The sequence below is a fragment of the Barbatula barbatula genome, assembly GCF_947034865.1.
Source record: "Barbatula barbatula genome assembly, chromosome: 24".
Classification (NCBI taxonomy): domain Eukaryota; kingdom Metazoa; phylum Chordata; class Actinopteri; order Cypriniformes; family Nemacheilidae; genus Barbatula; species Barbatula barbatula.
Genome location: NC_136787.1, coordinates 11,618,974 through 11,642,427, shown reverse-complemented (window position 1 = coordinate 11,642,427; position 23,454 = coordinate 11,618,974). Strand labels below are relative to the sequence as shown.

The following is a 23,454-nucleotide window of genomic DNA, read 5'->3' as shown; positions in this document are numbered from 1 at the left end:
AATCTCTACTTCACAGCAAAGAAATCCACAACTACTTTCTTTTCACAATATCTGTGACGATTGGTCTATATTAATCATCATTCTAGTGCTTTACCTGCCGTAATATTCATGGTCATGTCAAAAATGTGTAGTAAATAACAAGACCTTTCCTCTGATCTCATTGAATTGGTTTCTGAAACATATTAAAATATGATGTTGGTTTGTAACACTTTACAGAATCCATCTTTTAGGCTTGTAAATAGAAGTGTAGAAATAAAAACTTACAATAGGAACATGCTTGGATTGAAATGCGTCATAGAGAGTGAGGGTTTTTGAGCAGAAGTTATCTCTAGCTGAATATCTATCTGTATTCTTCTGTCAGTTCTATAATAATATATTATGTCTCCCTTTATTTTTAGATTATTTTCTTTGTCATAGATTATTATTGTCCTCTGATCGTTCCCTTTACAGACTAACACACGCGTGAGATCATTTGTGTCAGTTGATAAGTCACATCCTGGCACATTACGTTCTCTTTTATCTCAGAAAAGGGTTTATGTAGTTTCTTATTTTACTGTCTGACATTTATGCCAACCTTTTTTGGTAAGGTCAGTGGGTTTGCATATCGACATACACTATATGTACAAAAGTTTTGGGACCACCCCCTTCTAATGAAGATTTTTGGTTACTTTAGTGTCTTTTTAGTGAGCACAAATCTTAATGTTACGTCATATAATTATATTTGTGTGCTTCTTATTTGATATCAACGGTCTGAGCAGGAACCTGTTCAATTCTAACATGACAACGACCCTGTGCACAAAGCAAGATTAAAAAAGAAATGATTGATTCAGTCAAATGTGAAAGAACTGGAATAGATATGTAGGAAATAATATGTGTAGTAATGAACCATGTTTATTAAAAGGGGACATCCCAATAGTCTTGTCCATATAGTGTAGCTTGAAAGCATATATAGTTCAATGTTATGTATTGTAACAGTGCTAAAGAGAGAGAATCATGCCAAATCATAATGCATTTGCATCTCTTCGATGATGAACTTGTTTCTGAGCTCATTCTGTGATTCACAGCCCCTTTAGCTGCGTGGTCTATGGTCGCAGGTGTTTTTAGGATGATTTATTCATTTGTTTATCCAGGTGGGCTCTGTAGCTCCAGGCTGACCGTGCCAACCTTGCCATAGGTGTATAGCGGGCGGTGAAAGATGCCGTTCTTTACCTGTGTGTGGTCTGTATAACCGTAATTTAGACACTGACAGGTTTGGACATTCATCAGTTAGTTTAATTAAGAGACATAGCCAGAAACCATTTGCACTTTGATCTTAATCGTGTCTGGCAGTCTTTGTTTTATGTGCATGTGAGTTTCTCATATGTGTTTGGGTAGTAATTGTGTACTTGTATTTTTTCACGTTTTTATTATTGGTTCTTGCTAAGACAAGCATTGCCTTCAATGTTGCTCATACTGTGGGTTATTGAACAACCCCTAACTGTAGAGTTTCAATTTTGGCACGTAACACATCCCCCACCATTTGTGCAAGAAAACAGTGTTGGAAATAAGTCAGGGCTCTTGGGGAGTCCCGACCCTAACATCCCTAAAGATACCGAGTGTCGGTGTCATTCTGAGCGCTTTCCAAATGTGTGTGCGAAATTTCATAACCTTGTGAGGGAACATCTATTTAGATTCAGCAAATTAAAAATCACATTATGTAAGAGCAAAGTTGGACGTATTTGTCGAGCATATCCATGTTGTCTTATTAGTTCCTTAAAGGAACAGCTCACCCAAAAAAAGTCATTATTTACACACCCTCTTGTCATTTAAAACCTGTCTGGCTTTCTTTCTTCTACAGAACACATGAGAACATATTTTGAAGAATGTTGGTGTCTGAACAACGGCGATACTGCTTTTGTGTCTATACAACTGAAGTCAATGTGTATCACCATTGTTCAGTAACCAACATTCTTCAAAATATCTTATTTTTGTGTTTTGCAGAAGAAAGAAAAGGGTGAATAAAAGATGACAGAATCTCTTGAATTCTTATTTATGGTTTGGGGCAAATTCACCTAGACTGATAAGCAAAATATAATAGTATAGAATATAATCTTTTATATAAAAAATAAATAAGAACACTCCAATCGCCCAGCACTATTTTGGCAAGTTGTGCATGGACAAACATCTTATCTTGTCTCTCTGTGTGCTGTAGTAATGTGTGGTAATGGATTTGAACTGAGATCTGACTCAGTGTTTCGTTTTCTTGTCTGTTTATTATTAACAACATTGTATTCACTCAAAACTGCATTTAGTCTGGCGGGCTGAAGGCCAGGAACAGCACTGCATGTGTGAGAACCCTACATGTGTTATATATTTCGCAGTAAGTGTGACTACCACGGAAATGGTTAGAGATTAGAGAGCTGATAATGTCAGCAGGTGTGTGACTTACGAGACCTGGGATATGTGAAAGAGGAACTACGTGTAGAATTAGATTGAGATATTAAACTAGATAATGATCCACAAAACCATATTGAAACCATAGGGAAAGTCTAGAATTCTAAAGCAGATCAGAAATAAACAAAATGCTTTAGGATTAAATCACAACACTTTTAAATAAAGAAGAAATGTTTTTAGATTCAGCATCCAGGGTTGCGTTTCCCGAAATTATCTTAAATAGGCCTATAACATTTTCATTTTTACTTTAACTTAGTTTTAATTATACAAATAGAATACTCGGGTCATTACTCAAATAAAGAAATTAAAAGGAAATAAGACATTGTGACATTTTTACAGGTGGTGGTGGCATGGTGGTGATAGAACTGTTGCATTGTGGGAGAGTGATTCTGTCACCAGGGAGCTGCAACTGGAATGAATAACCCATGTCCATCAGTGCAAAGAGCAGGTTTCCTTATTCCCCTTTTCTCTTTCACTCCCTCGATCTCTCCTTGTCATCTTAAACTCATTCTTATTGCAGGTTTTGTACCCCTCCCCTTCCCGTCGGTGTCTCGCATCTCTTATCAGGGTTTGAGGTCCGTCAAGATAAGAGAATAGAGAGGCGGGCTTACCTTCTTTATTGTTTGTGACCATTTTTTCATTGAAGCTTCTTTTCTTCTGTTTGGCGGATGTGAATTCTTATTTAAAACCATTTGAGAAAACTTACTTTATAAAATATACTTTATCTGATCAATATGTTGCACTTGAGGGCCTTTGTCAATCTTTCACAACACTGTATTTTCTTTTTTTATCCCTTGAAAATACTCAAGGGATTTTTGTACATTATTACTTTTTATTCATTATTTCAATATTTCATTACTTTATTTTTATTTATTTTTGCATAATATTGCATTGTTGACTGGTGGATCAACAACAAGATACTAGTATAAAAGTTATTATAGTTTATTTTGTGATATAACCATTTATTTATTTTATTTACTTATTTATTTTGCATAATATTGTTGACTGATGGATCAACAGCAGATACCAGTACAAAAGTTATTATAGTTTTTTTTACATATATTTTAAAAGATCTTTTATATTATTATTTTCTATAAATTGAATTTTTTTATGTTAGTATAAGATTCATTAAATTTATTTTATTTTTTGTTTACATTTTAGCGCCTTAAACTTAATTTGGTTTATTTGAGGCAACATTAACATTTTTGTTTAGTTTAAGTTTTTCTAATAATTTTAATGGCAATATTTAATTCTATTTTAAATCAACAGAAACCTTTTCAAAGTAAATATTTTAGTTAACTAAAAATAGCCTTGGTACAAAATGTGTTATGCATATTTTGCCACAAATTCTTAATGTGGTCATGACAAGTAGTTCTCACGGATAGTTCTTGCTAGTTGACTGCTTGCCAAAGATGGCGATTACCACAGAGTACTTTTAATACATTTGCAGACTATTGTGATAGCAATTACAAAGGTGTATTTGAGAACTTGAGATTTGGCTGACAACCTGCTAGACACATGAGAACCACATACAGGTGGAGCATCTCAACCCTTGGTCTGTTATGCTGTATGCTTGTCTTAACATGTTGCTCACAGATGTATTCAAATAGCCCTAGAATCAGTAGAAACGTACACATACATTCCCATAACCAGAGAGGAACTTCCTTTAAAATTCAGCCACAGACCAACCGAAATCTTTCTCCTTGTGTGTCAGATACAAACGTCACTGTGATTCCTCCCAGCCTGTTATGAGAATGTCACCAACACCCTAAGGGGAAAAGGTGTGTTGGTTTTGTTCTAAGGAGAAGTTTGGATGATGTTGAACTGCATTATGGGAAGGTGCTGTCATCTGCTAATGCTCCTCTCCACCCTTCTCCTTGCACGGGCATGTTTGGCTCTCACGGTCAGCGAGCTGATGAACCAGCTCCCATCAGATGTATTTCAGGCCAATCCACCTAATATTTCACAGCGCATGATGACGTTTAACATCTCCCTTTTTTAGTCTGTGGTGTGGGACTGTTTATTACCACGTTACATGATTACGTGTTTAGTTGGATGCACAGCGTCAAACTGGTTTTATAAATTATCAACGAACAGAGGAAATAACACGAAAGGTGTTGTTCTTTCGTTCTTATTGATTATGACTCAACATGACTTACAGTAGTGCGTGTTAATTCATCAAATCAAATGAATTAGTAACAAATGACACATTTGAATCGATTTACATTTATACATTCATCAGACGCTTTTATCCAAATTGATTTACAATGCATCCCAGGTAAAAAAAAGTGCACAGTACACTTTGTAAACTTGCATAATGTGTTTAAAGTGTCTATTGTCTCACAATAATTTTGTACCTAATATACTACAAATATAGTGTTTTATTGCACAGTAAAAGTACTGAATATTAATATTAATGTGTGAAAATAGAGCACTTTAAGTACATTTAGGAGTATTATAGTAAAGAAATGTCACCTGGGATTATAAAGTAAATTCTTTCTTTCTTTCTTTCCTCACCTTCCCCTAACTTGGCATAAAGACGTAGGTTTTGTTACATTCACTGATCTGTGTAAAATGCTCTAAATCTGTCCCTTCCGATCATGACAACACCGAGTCAGCATACGCCTGAGCCACAGACACATTTCCTGAACCGATCACCACCCATTGTAAAAACACAAATTTAACAGGATTTTCACCTGTTTTCATTGAAGAAATATGCTGCAGATGTACATTCCAGTCGTAAAAAAAGAAAACATTAAATTAAGTAAATTTCCTGTGGCTCAGTGGTATACTTTGCTTTGGCTGCACAAAGGGTTGTGGGTTTGATTCCCACAGAATACATAAACTGATCAAAATAACATACAGCTAGAATGCACTGTAAGCCGATTTGGATAAAAGTCTCTGCTAAATGCGTAAATTTTATTTTACATACATTTTATTTAAAATTTTTGTGGTGCCTGGTTACAGTTTTTTAAACTTTTTATTCCTCACCATTTGCTTGTTTCCAACCCTGTGAAAAATAGGCATTTTTCATCAGTAAGCACATCTTTGAATGTGGTAGTGTATGTATGTGTCTATATCAAAACTAGTTTTCTAACCCTGACAGACACCTATATATCTCCTCTTGCCCGGGATGAGATCTAGTTGGGAATTTAATCTGATCAATAGCGTCCTACCATGACATATCAGTTCTTTGGCAACCTATAGCCGAAGCACTCGTGGAATGCACACCTACATTTTCTATTCATTGCGTTGCTTAGCACTAGTTACTCATTGAACACATTTACAGTGGGGTCTCGGCAACAATAATAGTGGTGCTTTGTCTAATGGTGACTCCCAGCAGCTTGCCTTGGGTTAAATCCCCAATCTCCACAACAGGGATCTGTATGAAGTTTCCCACGACCCCCTCTTCTCTTACTGATATACTAGCCAGAGGCGGATATGACCATTGGAATTTCACAACATCTCTGTTTTCATCTGTAAATCCGGGGAAACTCAAGAATGTATTTCCCTGTAGATCACCACACATTGACGTTATAAAGAAATGTGTAAATTAAAACGTCTATAAAAATGAGGTTCAGCTAATTCAAATTTTGAAACTAACTTATGTCTATACAGATGTTTACAATAGACACATTTACAATTTTACTATAGTAACTAACAACTTAAATGTATCATAAACATTGTTTCTGTAATATTATGTGTTTGCATAGTTCTTGTATACACAAGCCTGGCTGACGGCAGGCAATTTAAAAGGAAACAGGGGGTGTCTCAGAGCTTAGGGGCAAAGACCCGGGCTGTAAGATACTGTTGATCCAGATGACGTGAAATGAGAGAGAGAACAGGGGACAGGAGAGGGGGAGGTGAGAAGAGCAGGGGGAGGAGAAGCAAATGGAGGAAAGGGGAGGGTTGAGCAAATGGCTGAGAAAGGGAGAGAGAGAGAGAGAGACCGTGCACACACACCCCTTTCTGTGCTCTCAGTGGATAGACTCATCCTCACATGGTTGGAGCGAGTGTGTTGTGGAGTTGTAAGAGACACAGGAATACATCCAGTACTTAGAGGAAACATTACCTGAGCTGTGCTCGGAGACATTCAAATCGCAGAAGCTTGGATACTTTGTTTAAAAACGAAAGCGGACCATTTCTCCACACCTGAGGTACGCCACTTCAAACTGCATTTTCATACTGTGTTTTATGTACTTCCATGCAACGATCTGTATCTGCCAGCTGGACATCACTGAGTCCCCCGTCCTGGTGTTTAAGTGGAAGGCTGACAATGATAAATGCCACACCGCTAGGTTAATAAGATTTACTCTTCCGTGGAGGCTTTGAAAGTCTTGTGCTTTTGTTGGACGATCAATATCCAGTGTCTGCCAGGGTGCGTTGAGGGTTTGTTTTGGGAGGTCTGTGTAACAAATGGCTGTGTGGTCATAAAGCCCCTCATCCAGACGGAAATGTTTGGGAGCGAGATTCCTCATCTGTCAGTATATTCTCACTCTCTCCCTCGTGCTGCCTTTGTGTGTGCGTGTGAATTTTCTCACCAGACCATATATTGCTTTGCCAGAAGGGAGTTAATCTGATCCTTTTGCCTTAATTGTTCTGACCTTTATTGTCTTTATTATTCACAGTTTTGGGGTATAAGTGAAAAAGTGGAGTGACAACATGCTTTAGTTATGAATGTATGGGGTGTATAAAATGGCAGCAGTGACTTTTGAGTTTGTGTGTGAGAGGGACAATGTGTCTCTGATGGGCTTGTTACGTTGTGTAGGGTGAATACTATTGCTATTTAAAAGTTTTACTGTAAAACCTCAGTCCAGCTCCAGATTTATTTAGTAAGTGTGTGGGAATGTGTGTGTGGTCCACGGTTGTGTGCAATGCGATTCATTGTGATTCGAAGACTGGAAAAAACAGCTGAGCACATAAAAAGATTGGACAACAGACAGGCAGTGCCAAAAGGATCTGCAGCTTTTGTTTTTGAAAACCCAAATAGTCAGAACAGATAAAAAAACAATGATATATGGAGTCTTTGCACAAGATAAGGAGAAGGGATGGGTCACAAGTCAGCTAATTCATTTTGTTTAGTTTTGCTGTATTAAATGTGGTGCTTTAATTCATGTGTTAACAATGTGCTGTGCTTTTGGTTTTCTTTGCACAACCAAACATTTTAAATCCAGCAGTCTTTACTTTGGTCACATGGCGTCTCTTGGTGCTTTTGATTGTCCTGCCACAAACGTTGCATTTTAAGGATAGCTCATCTAAAAATCAAAATTCTAACATTTATTCACCCTCGTCATTCAATGAGTCAGATTTTACAGTTTTTCCTAAGGATTGATTCTGGCAACCCATCATCAATTCCATCTTGAAAATATGTAGCTTTGCACATCATCAATAGATTGTGTAGAGAAGGATGGATGCTCTACACCAAAATAGATAGTGAACTAGCAGTGCCAAGCACTAATGTGTGAGGTTTGTACGGTCTGTCTGGGCTCGCAGGGTCACTTTTGCAGGTCTCAGCTGTGCACAGTCATGAGACCGAGAGAAAAAGAGAGAGACGGCACGTGGGGTGCCAGATTCCACCGTCGCCCTTATCCAGAGTCTTCATAGCGCTCTGTTGTCTTTATGAATGGATTACCTTTACCATACTCTTCAGAGGAGCCCAGACGTACCAAACAAAGACCCCTACATACCTAACTCTACAAGCAAACACGGGAAACAATGAACCACACTCTTCCTAGTCCACTGTGTCACTAACGTCCCCCTAAAATAAAGGAACACTGTTTATTGCCTTGACGGGACTACCCGTCCTCTAAAACCTCATATCTGGATTTTATCATCTGCGTCTGTCTTTCTACTATCATACACAACTTTATCCATAGATTAGACTTAAACACACACTCCTCCTTTAAAATGGATTGATCACACAGCCACATTGATTTCTGTGCTTTCCGTAACTTTGTGGTGTCGATATGTATCAGACAAGATTGTTTGCTGTATACTGGATGTTTGAATGGTTTTAACCGGAAACAAGTGTAACAGCTGAAATATAAAAAGAACACATTAACATTTGACATTATGTAGACCTTGCGGTAGTTGTTGGTCATTCAACTGAAATGGGGCATGTGTGTTCTTGCATGAGCGTGTGTCAGTGTCTAAATATATGCTTTTTTTAAGTACACTTCAGAATTAGTATGTATTTAGGTATATGAAGATATATGAAGCTTATTAAAGCAATTGCTTTGCTCTATAACTGTGTAATATGGAGCTAAGTAACAGAATGGCAACTCTTACCTGAGGGCATTTCTTCCTTCTGCCCCACTGGAGTAGAGGGCATCAGGGTGAGACGCGGGGGGTAGAAATACTTCATAAATGGGTCAAATCATTGCCACAGCATGCGTGAAGTGTATGTTATCAAAACTATGAAATGCATAAGAAGATAGATAGAGAGAGAGAACTTGTTGTTCGAACAGTACCTAAGTTTTGTTCTGAAATAGTGTTTAGACACTCGATACACATTATGGATTATCTGTGACATCATGCCCCCCATAAACCCATTAGAAACACTGTGTGCAATACGAGGTATCAAAATCCTGATGTCGAATGTGTGCGTGTGTGTGACCCTGACCAATATTCCCTTTTCTCTGCCGCTAATGTGTTTTTCCTAATGCAGCGTGTCCTGTATTCATTCAGCGTAGCCGTCTCTTTCAATATTGAAACATGACAGTGGGTCTGTTTAAACAGAGACCCCTGGGAGGAGAGAGATGAGATGGTTGTGGAAAAACAGAAACTGAGTTACAGACGTACATTTGTACTTGTTGGATGTATGGATGTGTTTGAAGGGAGGTTTTACAATCCCGAATTTCAAAAAATGTCCCTAGAGTAACAAAACAAGTGTGTTTATCTCACAAAATGTTCATGTTTTTTAAATGCGGTGTACATTTTTAAGGTCAGGTGTAAACCTTTCTTTTTTTGGGCGCCCCAAAAAGATTTTTTTACAGTGTAGCGTTTTCTATTTTATGTAAAGGAGTAGTTCACCCATTGACTTTCCATAGTAGGAATAAAAATTACTATGGAAAGTCAATGGGTGCTTATTTTAAAGTGAACTACCCCTTTAAGGTCACTGTGGCTGACCTCTCACCTTTATTAAAAGAAAGAAAGTCAAATGACATTATTAAACTGTTTAATTTTCAGAAGTGCCTAATTTTAAGTTTCTAAACGTAAGGGTGTGTGAACCGTTGTGACTGTGTCTTTCTGACGTCCATATACCAGTTATGTTTCATAATGAATACTATGGGCATCTTCTTTGAAAACCCTGTAAAACTGGAAGAATTACATTTTTAACTCACCCACGAAAGACACTCAAGCGCTGGTTTCAAAAGTCGTCCTCTATGAGGAAGCAATTGCAGCAGAGCCAAAGACAAACAAAGGAGATTCCGCGTGTGGCAGCGCGCGTGTGTGCGGGGGGATATAAGCGGCGCGTGTGTGTATTTAAACATTAGTAAGGCCATCTTTGTCTGGCCACAGAAAGCTGTGAATGGACGGCTGACATCAATCTTCTCTGAGTCACGCAACTTTAGGCAAACTACAATCAAGGGCAATCTATAGCCATTTTAGCATTTCAATTTACCTGTCACGGCATAAACTGACACACATCTGAAATCACTTTAATCTGTGAAGATCTTCAGAGCGCAAACCTGTGGAGACAGGCCACACAGCTGCAGGCAATCCCACAAATTATTCTCTCATTCACTTAACGACTTCAGAGAGACGATTGACAAGAATAATGTTGGAAAGTGAGAGAGAAGAGGGTTTTTTGGATTTACCCATGTGAACTTTTCTACTCGGCTGAATTTGTGTGAGTGTGGTCAGCAAAGAGACACTTGGCCCTCGACTTAATCCAGGCTGTTCCAGTCCCTGATGCGCCAATAACCTCCTTTCAGCCGAGCACAATAGAGACCCCCCTTCAGCACGGGCCATCGAGAGAGAGAAGACTGGCTCTCTCTAAATCCTCTACTGACCTGGAAGACATCAGATCTTTGAAAGGAGCGACTGGTGTTGCATGCTGGTCTATTTTACCATCCAAATTAGCTTTCTTTTAAGGAGCCTTGAGCATCTTCATTCTTGTCTTGTGGCGTGCGGGTGGACCTTTGTTTTGATTCTTCTGCTCATCGAGCACCGAGGAGAGGATATGTGTATGAAAGCAGCCTCTTGCTTTAAGCAAAACCTTTTGTAAAATGTAGGGGCTTTTTACATACAGCAAAGTCAGAGGATAACAATAATGTAGTCGCACGCTCTTGCTCGGGGGCAGTGTGGTTCCGTGCAGGAAAGCTTAGATGTTTCTCTTTATAGCAGGATGCATATTGTCCTGTGAGCTTCACGGTGAGAGTCCTTCAGGGTCTTGTTATATTATCTCAGAGGTAATCATGGCTTTGGTATGTATATTTAAATAGATATGCTACCGATGTTAAGGTGGGTTTGACGTCAAGTGATCTTTTAGATGCCTATACGTCTGCTCTTATTTTCATTGATGGCACATTTAAAAACAGCATTTGTGGGACAAAACGTAGTACAATACGATCATTGGCATTCTTTTCTTAACTTTAGATGAGAACTTTCGTGCTGATCTCGCAGGAATTCGTGACTATTTTACGAGGTGGCTGATTCATATGAATTTGTATGATGAGAATCATATAAAGCGTTCGATTATTAGACAAACGCAATTCTTGAAGCACTTTGTACAATACCGCCACCTACAATGTTAAAGTGTCAATCAGATTATATTATCTAAATGATTTACAAACTTATTAGATGTGTAGTGTCAAGACAACATCAATGTGACACCCCTTGTTCTACAATCCCCTTTTTCTGTTTTATCTACCATTTGCATATCGTCTCATTTTTGGGCCTTATTTTGCTCCATTGAGGCTACACGTTTAAAAAAAAAACATCTACCGTTCTCATGTAAATGATGCTAAACTTTGTGTCTTACTAAAATTAGATTGTGATTCTGTTTAATTGCTGCTACTGCCTCAAGACCTTAGAAGTGGGTGGATACCAACTTTCCCCCTTTAATGGATGTGTTGTATAGGATCTTTAACACATGCATCACTTATGATTGGCTAACACTAACTTATACTAATTTATAAAGGGAGTTTCATGAATAGTGAATAAGTGTTAACATGGAGATGTCGTCAGTCATACGCTAATGTACTCATTGGTGTGCCGTCAACACAATGATGGTTCCTCAATGATCCTTTTGTAACTTCTACAAATGGTGTAGATGAGGTGGAAGGAAGTATTGTGTCATGAACAATAGACCACGTAGCACATCAAACTCTTACACTGTGTTCTTTAACATCTCACCGTCATAACTACAGTGTCATTCAGCATGAGTTTGATTATTTTTGGCAGAGTGAGCAGTCTTCTCAGTACCAGTTTGATATAGCGTGTTCACTGTTGACGCATTTCGATGAGACACCTTCTGTGGGACGCGACAGCCTGCTGTGGGGGAGAAGGTGAGAACTGCAGTGTATGGGGGTGCGAGTGACTTTCAGATGTGTATTTGGTGGTACGTGTGTAGTGGAGGCTCTCACTCTGGATTGAGTCTGAATATTGTGTGGCACTGATGTGGTAATGGGGTGTTGTTTTGTAGTAGTTGGCAGGTGTGTGTATCCTAACAGTTCAATAGAGTTTCAGAAGATGGTTGAGTCTTGACACGCACACACGCATACAAAAGAATGGTGAAGAGATAAGATTCATTGTCGTACCACCGTATAGAATTCATCTGCTAAGATAAATCTATTGTTGCTTCACACAAAACCACAAAGAAACCCACGCCCACAGTGTTGGTGGATTGAGGGCAAATTTTGTTCCTGTTTCCAGATAAGAGAGGGAAGGAGATGCACAGCCGCTTTAAATGTTCATTTAATCAGCATTTTTTAGATGTATTGTGGTCATTTCAGTCCAGTGTCTGTTAAAGACAAAATCAAACTTTAGGAGTGACGGAAAACCATACGACAGCAATGTGAAAGACTGACAGTATGACAAGAAACGTGAAAACTGTTATAAAAATCAAGATTATCACATTAAAACAAATATTAAATGTTTTCCCTGAGTGTACAAATATTACTATTGTATTTCTCAAAAGTTAATATGAACTTGTTTTCTTTGCAGTTTTTGAGGTCTGAAAAAATACAGAGCAGCTTTTCTGTTATTTTGACCTGTTTCTCTAGTTTTAATTTTCTGCAAGTAAATGCAAATAATAATAAAATAGTTTGGAATTTGGGTAAAATATTATATTTTTTGTTGCATTCTGTGGACTACTAACAATTTTACTTAAACGCATAAATCGTAGATTTGGTAAAACTGAAAATGGTCTCTTAATTGTATGCATGGCTGTATATAAATATGTGTGTATCTTTATTATGGTGCAATGAGCCAATATCAAAATAACTGTTTATAACTTTCACAGTAATTGTTTTGTTTGTTTCCTTCTGTCAAAAAAAGTAACAATGAACAAATGCACCAGGTAGGTCTTTAAGTTTTTCCTCTTCTTTAAGACTTGTTTGGGGGGGTTGACATTCCGATGCTCTCAGAGCCCAAAACAAAAGCTCAAGTCTTTCACCGCCCTCCTTTCTCTCCTCTTTCTTTACTTAAAGCAGCACTTTGTCTGCGATGCTCCATTTGTTGACGCAGGTGCAAAATGTTCAGAATCCGAGAGTGAAAAACGAAAGAACCATGGCATCCCGGCACTCAAAATTACCCCTCCTTCACAAAATGAAGTCTCTAAAGCCTTAATAGATGGCTTGGAGCCTTACGAGCATGCTCGCTTTCTTTCTCTCCCTCCTTCCCTCTCTCCATAGACCTGTCAGGGCTTGTAGGCTGTTCTCATCAGCTGTGAAAGTTTCCGTTGGTGGGCCTCAGGTGTGCTAAGGAATGGCTTGTAGAGCACTGGTGTGGCTGTCCACAACCCCCACCACACCCCCAAACCCCACCCCCTCTCTTCCTGTCCATCGGGGCTTCCTGCCAGACAGAAAGAGCCATGGGCACAGAGCCAAATCCTGATCCTACCTCTCATTTACTGTCAGCCAAAGGAATCCCTCTGCTATGAGTGTGTGTTCGTTCTGAAAGTGTGAACAGCCAGCATTTGCAGTCATTCTCTCACACACTTGATACGAGCGGCCCATACGTGCATTGAGCGTTTGCTCGGCATCCCAGATGTAAGAGAACAGAGTGCTTATTCGGGAAAAGATGGTACTTTTAGTGTGAAATATGACCACAAAGCTTTGCCATGGTATGACCTGTGGTGCTCTTGTCTTGTAGTAGGCGTGAGTTCTAATCCGGCTTGCAACGTTTGTATTACCACTTTTTATGAAAAGCATTAGTTCATTGGCATATCTTAAATCTATCGTGTTTGTATTCTGAACAGCAAAGAAACATTCATTCATAATATGAAGTACGACGACAGCTGCGAACGAAAGAGAGATTTTAGAAATAATTGCATAGTACAGTTATGTATCATGTGTTTCATGTAAAGCGTACAGTAATAGGCTCTGTTTTAACATTCACCTCTCTCTATTTTGTGATTTAGCGTTGTAAGCAAAACACACCATCCACATTCATGCCTTTGTTTCATACCCACCCCATTTCTCTCTCTTTTTTCCCCCGGACTGGCACTCTTTGTTCAAGCATGTCATTGGAAGTGTGCAAATCGCGAGCCCCTTAGCCAAACATGTCTCCCCTCTGATCAGCGAGAGGACCCATCTGCACTACTCATCTACCTCCTCTTCTCCTTCTGCATGTCATCATTTCATTCTCCCCAGACAGAGGACACAAATTAGCCCCATTTACACTCCATTTCCCCTAACTTCACTGCCTCTAACCATAATGACTCCTGCATCTAGATGAATTGGGATGATAAGGGTGATTTGTGAGGGCGCGTGCGTGTGTGTGTGTTAGAAGGATGTAAACATTAGCATGGCCATTGTGTATCGATATGAAAAATCACACACACCTGATGAAATAAAGCAGCAAGCCACAGGAGGCCATTGCGTTTACCACATGTGAGTGGTTGTCTCTGGCATGGCATGAAATTGTGTTTTAGGTCCCTTATGCGATGCCTGCAGTCAGTCAGTCAGACATAATTACAGAACCAAAGACTCTCTCTTCCCCTCTGAGAGCTTTAAATGCGTTGAAGGAGAGCAGTAGATGAGATGCTAGATCTGTGTTGGAGATGAGAAAGGTTTGGAGGGGCATACAGTGAGGATCTTGTAGTCCAGAGAGGGCTTGGCTTGAGATGTGATCGTCTCACGGCAGGTCTTCTGATCCCTCTTCATCTACAGGATCTAAGCAGCGAGATTTTGATGAGATTTGAGAAGTCACAGCACAGATCAGTTTTTTAATGTTGATACAGTTTGCATTTGTAGATTACGGGGATGTGGCTGGATTACAGTTTTATTGTATGTAGAAGCACAACAAAATAATTTACCACTGCATGTTTGAGTAAACAAATCTTTAAAAATACAGCGGAAACAACCCCTTTCAGAGATTTTGGCTTCGCAGCATATCTTCTCTTCATGAATTTTCATTTATTAAACAAATATTCTAACCACAGGATGTCACCCTGGTGTGTTATCTTTTCCTTGTCTTTCACGCTGAGACAAAAGGAGCTGAGATAACTCAGCATTCCCTGTCATGGTGCGTTATTGGTCTAAAGAAAAAAACAGGGTCGGTTAGAGGACATAATCACACTCCTCCACCTTCCAGGCATTCGCAATAAGATTATACAATATAGCATTAGTAATGAATTAGGTGTCTATCTAAACATATAGCTTTTAATTTGAATATATAGATGCTGTTCTCCATATTTCTCCATATGCAGCTTATACAGTAGCTGTTGTATCTCCAAATTTCATGCCATCGATCGCTATTATTAGTCACCCTTTATGTTGTTTTTCACTGGGTTTAGCAAATATCTAACCAATCAAACATATTAAAAGTATTTACACCTTATTTAAAAAACGTAATGTTCATGTTAACTTTTACAAAACTACTTAAAGCCGATTGCCAAGAAAGCAGACTAAGAACATAAATTATAATTCAGTAGTGTCTCTGTGCCCCTTCGTAAATCTAGGGAGAGAGGGGGGTCAGAAGCATCGGTGGTCTGTGTTTAAAGTGGTAAACTCTCATTACTGGCTCATTGAGATTTGTCAAGCACAGACACGGTCAGGGGCTCGGGGACATGAGGGAGGAGTCCTGTCACTTCATTTGGATTAATGGGCAATATCTCCTGCCTTTGAAGATGCTGTCTGAAGAGCTGCTCATATGGAAACGCTTCTCCATGCTGTCACATGCTTCACGCACACGGATATATGATAACACTTTGAGAGAATATTTTGAAATATACTCAATATCAAAGGACATTGTTCAGGTTTGGGAGCACTTTCATATTACGTGATATGAATTTCCGCATTATCGGGTTGTCTGCCCCCTTCCATGGAACAGATCTTAATCGTCCCATTTGGAAGTATATAAAACTTTTCCTTGTAACACAAGCATACCGTATACAGTAACATTTTCTGATAAACTTCTTATGAACTCTTTTTAAGATCCTCTTCTTCTTTAATCTTACTATCAGCTTCTGTTTTGTTCTATGTCTCCCACTCCTTTGCCGAGTCCCCAGGGAATTTTGTTATGGCGTTCAAGTCCCTCTCATCTCAAGTTAAATTGGTCATTCCGATGTCGGCAGTCTGTGGAAGAATGTGAGAAATGGGGAGAGTCGCCCCTGGGCCGGGTGTGTTTCACAATGTTTGGGGTTTAGGGTCAGTGAATCCTCTGTTTTGTCCTCTGTATTGTTTAAAAAGAACATGACCGAGCTCCACACGCATATTAGTCGAGTATGTGGATGCACTTAAATTAGTTTCCCGAACTCAAAGGTCAACACTGTTAAACTGGAAGTGGATTTATAGGGCTCCTGTTATAAACTGAATGGGATATACAGTATCACTGCTGTTCCTCTGAAACCTCAATATTTTGTGATTTAAATTTTTATTGCAATAGATCATTATAAGTATATTAAAATGACCTATATAGTATTTAATCATTTAAAAAGTAATTTCAGAAAAAAATGCGATTTTGGAAGTACAGGAGTTATATGGTAACGGCACTATTTGGAAAAAAGACCTGCTGTGTTTACTTCTAATTTTCATTTCAGCACTTTTTAAATGTTTTATTTAAGATTGTTGACTAAGCAAAATGACACTTCAAAAAAACAAACACCAAAAACACAGTAGAGCAAGAACGAGAGAGAGAGCACTCTTTCCTTGTTCATGCATGTTAGTGAACGAATAAAAGAGAAGGACGAAAACAAAAAAGATGAAGGGAAATGGGAGGTAGCCATTATAAGTGGATACCTGAGAACCTTGAGTGTGGGTGTTGACAGGTAGCGAGTGTATTTTTTCAGTCTATTCAGACAAGAGTCTGCACAAGTCAAAACATAGACAAAAACTAATCGTTTTATTATATGTAAAACCTTCGTTTTTTTGGCTCTTCTAGAAATTGGTTGTTGAACTTGAGTTAAAGATTCTGCCAATTTGGCATCACTTACAGAATTCCCCCAAAAACCCTGCAGAGGAGCAACATCGAACACATTTATCCACATTAAACCCTGCAGCGTAGCAACATCGACCACATTTATCCATGTCTTGGGTCACATTTAATTTCATTCCCACAAAAATTGTATAGATTTATAATCAGTGTGCATTTTATTTATGCTATTGGCATTCACTTTTATCCAAATTGACAAATAATGCATTTAAAGGTGTGGTGTCATCAGTTTGTGTGTTTGTGGGAATCAATACCATGAGCACCGCTAATGTAATTCTCTACCAATTAAAGGTCCAATGTAGATGAAGATCTATTGCTAGAAATCCAATATTATATACATAACTATATCTTTAGAGGTGTATAAAGACCTTACATAATGAAGCGTTATGTTTTTAATTACCTTAGAATGAGCTATTTCTATTTGCATACACCTTGGGTCCCCTTACATGGAATTTGCCATGTTGTTTCTACAGGAGCCTTAAATGGGCAAACTGCTCTAGACTGAATGTGACGACATCCGAGCTCTGTGTCTGCCACCGTAGTGCTTCGAAAGTGAGAGGGAGGTAGTGAGCTAGTGGTTGTAATTCACAACCTCATCGCTAGATGTCGCTAAATTGTATTCACTGGACCTTTAAGCTATACAAAGAAATTCCTTTTGGACAGGAATTCCTATTGCTCTACTCTAAACCAGGGGTTCCCAAAGTAAGGGTCGGGACCCCCCGGGGATTTCCAGAAATATTCTTTATAATTAGGAATAGCGTGTTTAGTCCCACTTATTGATTAAATAATACATTTCAGGAAATTAGTTATAAAGTAAAAATGTTTAAATGTCATTTAGGAATAGAAAAATTCCTGTTGGACACACAATGTTGAGCAGTATAGATGTACTGTAAGTGTATCTATGGGATAATCATTCAGCCGAGAATGGCACAGAGCATCTGGGTGGTGATTATCTATGTGTCTTTGTCTGTACTCTCTCAATTAGACTAATGAGAGCAGATCGAGCACATGCCAAATTACAGATGCCTTCTGAAGGAACAATGGATTGCATTTCTGATCCTCTCTCTTCTGCTTTTCTCTGTGATTGAGACGGATAAAAGCCCTTGTAGCTTTCCCACAACACTGTGCACCAGTGCTGGGCTTTGGTGAGATTTTAAACCTTGCCTCTTTGCTTCAGGCCTTAAAGACATTCAGAAACAAAAAACGAAGCACTAGACTAATGGGAGCGGAGAGAGTCATCCATTTCTGCTTTTTCTGTCCACGCTCACAGCGATTCTTTGTTTGTTTGGTGAATATTCCATCATGAATGACTAATATGAGTCTCTCAGAGTGCTTTTCTTTCTTTTCTAATAGAAATATTTATGATATTATAATATCTGACTGAATTAAGCTTTGTAATTGAGTTATCAGACTTCATTTCCGAGGACGATTCTGCAGGAGTTGTTCTTAAGCAGGCCTGTCTGTACTTTAATCATTTATAATATGATATGTGAAGACATTTCAGATGATTATACTCCAGTAATGATAGATTTCAGGATGTGTAGCAGCAGAATTTAATATCGAAGGCTGTTATTTGTTTTCATTGCCATCTTACTTGCCTATCATGCGTTCACGCTTCAGTTTTGAGAAAGTTAGAGAAGGTAAAGTCAAGTTATAGTGCAGTTCATAGTTATCGAAAGTGAGGATTTTTCAATAGATCGCTTTTTGCCATCTGTGGGCTGTTTTATGCAAACTATAGAAGAAGCAAAAGGAAACAAAGCCCACATGACTGCCATACCGCCATGTGTATGCTGGTAATCTTTTCTGTTGCCTTCCTTTCACCCCCAAACAAAAGAGTATCTGAAGAAGGGAGACGGACATTCGTCAGTGATGGTCCATTTTATTAGAATGCTCACCCTATTCACAACCAAACATTAGCTTTATGCTCATAGGCGTGAAAAGAAAATGGATTTAAAAATATAATTTAAATCGAATATTTGGCCAAATTAACCCCTAAACCTTTTTACTGTTGTCCCTTGTAGATTTTGAACCCAGCATTGGGTCAAAAAGGGACAAAGGCTCTTTTTGGGTTAAATTACCCCAGAATATGTTTATTTTTGACCCAACAGTGGGTTAAAACAACCCAGTATAGGGTTGAGTTGACCCCTTTTTAATCCAACATTGGCTGAAAATAACCCAGTATTTCAGTCTAGCCTTTTTCTACACACATATTTACATTTATGCATTTGGAGAGGCTTTTATCCAAAGCTGTGTGTTTGAGTATAAGCACGAACCCGCTGGCTTATTTATAAGAACATTTGTTTGTGTGTGTGTGTGGTTTAATAACGGAGTCCAGGGTAGCACATCCCTCATAGCGCGTGAAATGAAGTGGAGGAGGTGTCCTTCTAAGTGCCTGTGATTAAAGTTTCACAGTGAGACTCAGCAAGCCATTCCACCATCTCACACCCTTCCTCCATCCTCTCCACCTGCTTCCACCCTGCAGGAGATGTCCGGCTTTGCACTGACACAACCTCAAGTGCATAACACATTCAACAAGATGAAATTTTGGGATGTCTTAACCCAGACCCGGTTTGTGTAAATCATCACCGAAGTGTTTGTGTAAGCCCTGTAGTCCTCACTCTTTGATTTATGTTATTGCTTATGAAACCCACCAGGGACGTACAAGAATATCATGTAGGTGAGGAGGAGAGAGAGAGAGAGAGTGGGCTGCAGGTCATCCGGTTCATCCGCTGACTCACGTTTTCTTCTCAGCTCCGAATTGCGGTTTCTCTCATCGATTTTCGCTAACCTTTAGTTATGACTGCAATGACATTTTAACTCAGGTTCCCTGCTGAGATCTTCCATCTGGTGTGTTTTTCTCGAAGCCGATGGTTTGATGTTTAATGAAATTGTATCAGATGGTATTAAATATGTGCTCTAATAATGTGCATATGTTTATATAACATTAGAAGTATGATAAATGGTTCACTTGTAGCAAGGCTTTAAAACGTCTTTGAATAATTTTTGTTCTTTTATTTTTCTTAACTCTTTATGTTTTATATTTTATTTAACTTTATTTTATTTAAATTTAATTTGTGTATTGTTTGATGTATTTAAATGTTTAGTTTTATTTAACTTTTTTATTTCACTTTGTGTATATTACATATACAGCATATATACAGTATATTATTACTTTACTTTACTTTACTTTACTTTACTTTACTTTACTTTACTTTACTTTACTTTACTTTACTTTACTTTACTTTACTTTACTTTACTTTACTTTACTTTACTTTACTTTACTTTACTTTACATCATAAAGCAGCCCTTTATGTACTACGAGTTTAATGAATCTCCACTATGAATTTCTAAAGCTTAAACATCCAGTGTTTTTGCCCAGACTCAGACTTTTGAAAAGGAGTGAATCGTGATCTATGGCGAAAAATGGGGTCAACTCTAGTTTACATAACTCTGCACTGCAGTAAGTTCACTCAGCCCTGCTGTGGAGCTTTTTCTATTTCTGCTCTTGTATACGCAAACAAGCATATTTCTCTGCAAGCTGTCATCACGAGAACAAAATGAGCATCATCTGAGTCTTTCTCTGTTGTTTTATTTCTCTTTTGTCCTGTAACCCTAGCTGGTGAGGCTGGACATGATCCAGAGAAATAAACACTGACCCTAACACACACACACACACACACATACACACATATTCTGTAAGAGCTCATGTTTGTATCACAAAAACCCCAGTGGATGGAAACAATACATTCACAAACAATAAAAATAGATTTTTACATTTACTAAGGAAAATTTGGTGATGTGCAAAACTCCTCTCAATACTGTACATTGCTTTGATGCAGCTCTGTTGTTTTCCTCAATTTTAAATTTGCTTTGGACAAAATGTGTCTTCTTAATACCTAAATCTATGTGTTGTGGACAAGCGTATTGCTAGGTGTTCTGATTGAACAAGTCTGGTCTAAAATTCTATAAAATATGGCTCAGGTCATATCTTTATTTGAAAATTTCTTGTATGCATCTTCAAAATGCATAAATTGTTGTTGACCGTGAATAATATATTCTTTCTGTCTCTTTCTTTCATTCTCAGTATTTCCAGCCAGGTCATTTTGTGGCTAATCCATAAAGCCTGCTCAGAGCATTTCAAGTCTCATTTATCTTCTCATACCTACTGCATTGTGGAGATGAGGCTCCACCTTTTCTCCATGTATTAAAGGAAATGAGGTCAGATTGGCATTGAGCATGATATAGCTGTGGTTCAGCTTTAACACTGCTGCTAGGCTGCCTTGATCTTTTGTCATAATTACCTTATTGTTGGCTTCTTCTAAAGACGAAGCTCAGAAAATTCCTCTTCTCATGCAGCACGGAGAGGAACAAGAGAAAGTATTGTTGTGTGTTTTTGTGACTGCACCATCAAGTGTACTTTCAGGTTGTAATCACCAATTACATCTTCAGAAACTTGAAACCACTAATAAATCTATGTTCTCTTTGTTTAAAATATGTTTTTTTGTTTTGTTTTTCAGCGAAAACCACCTTAGGGCTGATCAGGATCATGAAGTCTAAAATTAGGAATTTGGCTTTTTGGAAACGTGTCTGATCCATTGGTTCTACCTCAGGTACGGTTGCAAATCCCATCAACATGATAAAGCACAGCGCACAATATTTGATGTCTGTTTATATATGATATTGGCTTTTATATTGGCTGGATAACATAACTTGGTTCTAAATTGTGTCCAAAATAATAAATCATGATTTTAAAACGTTTGGGGTTAACTGATCACATTACTGTTAACTTTTTATGAGTATGACTAATTTAACAATCATATTTTAATGGATTTGTTCCACCAAGTTCAACAGTTTAAAACTAAGATATGCATGTTATGCACTGGCTAATGGAGGTCAATGTAAAAATTCTCACTGCAGGGGGTTGAAAGGTTTCACATCCTTCTCTCTCTCTCTCTCTCTCTCTCTCTCTCCCTCTCTCTCTTGCTCTGTGCCCGTCAGATTTTCACTCTCCATTTTCACTTTTAGTGATGGAGGGACTGATTTTCCTCCTCATTCTATATAGATCACTCATTTGTTTTCCCTGTCTTCACCATTAAAGCTCTCAAATCCTAAAATTTGACCTATCAGGTATGCTGCCTCTCTAAATACTATCTCCAAAAGAATGTTGTGTTTCCTGGTCGTTCAGGTTTAAGACCCCCAAAGACTTTCTAATATATCATTGAAATGTTACCCAGGCTCTCCAACAATGAAACCAACATGTTGTGCCATCTTAAGTGCCTGGTAGATCTTTACTTCATCTCTGTTTTTATCTCTCGCAGACGTTATATCATGGGGAACGTTGAGAGCCAAAATGGAGACCACACCTACTACAGCGACAGGCAGAGCCAACTATCAAGAAAGCACATGACCCAATCGCTCCGCATCTCCAACAAGCATTCTCGCCGTTCACGTCACACGTCATCCTGCAAGGGTGAGCACCGCAACTCTGAGAACAGCACCAGATCCAACAGCACCCCATCCATCCCACAATCCCTAAGTGAAAACAGCCTCGAACCTTTGAATAAAACAAATGCTCTAGGGGGCTATGGAGGAACAATTTGGGCTGACCGGATGCCCACTAACCTACGACCAGTGTCTTTCCATGACAACATGGGGGATCCCACCATCACGCCAGCCTCGGAGGATGGTGTCGAGATGGACACCGTGGTTCCAGAAAGCTGTGATGAAACTAGACTTTTTATGAGCGAAGACACATATCTGCAGAGAACTAGAGATGGTCCTCGGGAAGGCAGCAGCTTTAAGAAAAAACGCTCCAAATCTGCAGATATGTGGAGAGAGGATTCAATGGAGTTCTCACTCTCGGATCTAAGCCAAGAGCATCTGACCAGCACAGAGGAGATCATCGGGCGAAGCGAGAACGGAAATAAAGGATTCGCTAACTGTGGAGGTAGACATCGCACCTCCAGCCCGCAGATGCTTGAGACTCGTTCCGGAGAGAGAGCAAACTCTTTGGACGAACTTTGCACACAGAGGCTACCTCCTCTCCGTGGCTCACACCATCAATATAACAGTCATGGTTCTGAGAGGACCGAAGGTGGAGTGATGAACAACAAGGTATTGTCTCCCTCAGAGGAGGAAGGGAACGGATATGGAGCGTACACTCTTCCTTGTCGCCGCTCTCACTGCTTGTCGGAGGGGCTGTCCAATCGCAAGGCTCCCATCTGCTCACGTATGCAAGGCCGGCGTGCGCAAACAACACATGTGAGTATTGCTTCTGACACTCGGTTTTATACATACTCCCAAAATAGAGATGAATAATAATTCAGGTGTTGTATCTCCTGACTGTTATGAATCATGTACTTCCAATGTCTAGTTACCAATTATATTAAAACTTAATAACAAAATAATATTTCTGTCATC

The 23,454-nt window shown here is 38.8% G+C and overlaps 1 protein-coding gene across 1 annotated transcript in view; it reads left to right on the top strand.

Annotated features, from left to right (window-relative positions):
* Positions 1 to 6,390: 6,390 nt before the first annotated feature.
* The window catches only part of tiam1a (TIAM Rac1 associated GEF 1a), a 42,386-nt gene continuing 25,322 nt past the window's right edge, over positions 6,391 to 23,454 (top strand). The window contains exons 1-3 of the mRNA XM_079448098.1: positions 6,391 to 6,590; positions 21,552 to 21,644; positions 22,353 to 23,295. Coding sequence (XP_079304224.1) covers positions 22,363 to 23,295 — 933 coding nt within the window. The 5' untranslated portion in view covers positions 6,391 to 6,590; positions 21,552 to 21,644; positions 22,353 to 22,362. The remainder of the gene's footprint in view (positions 6,591 to 21,551; positions 21,645 to 22,352; positions 23,296 to 23,454) is intronic.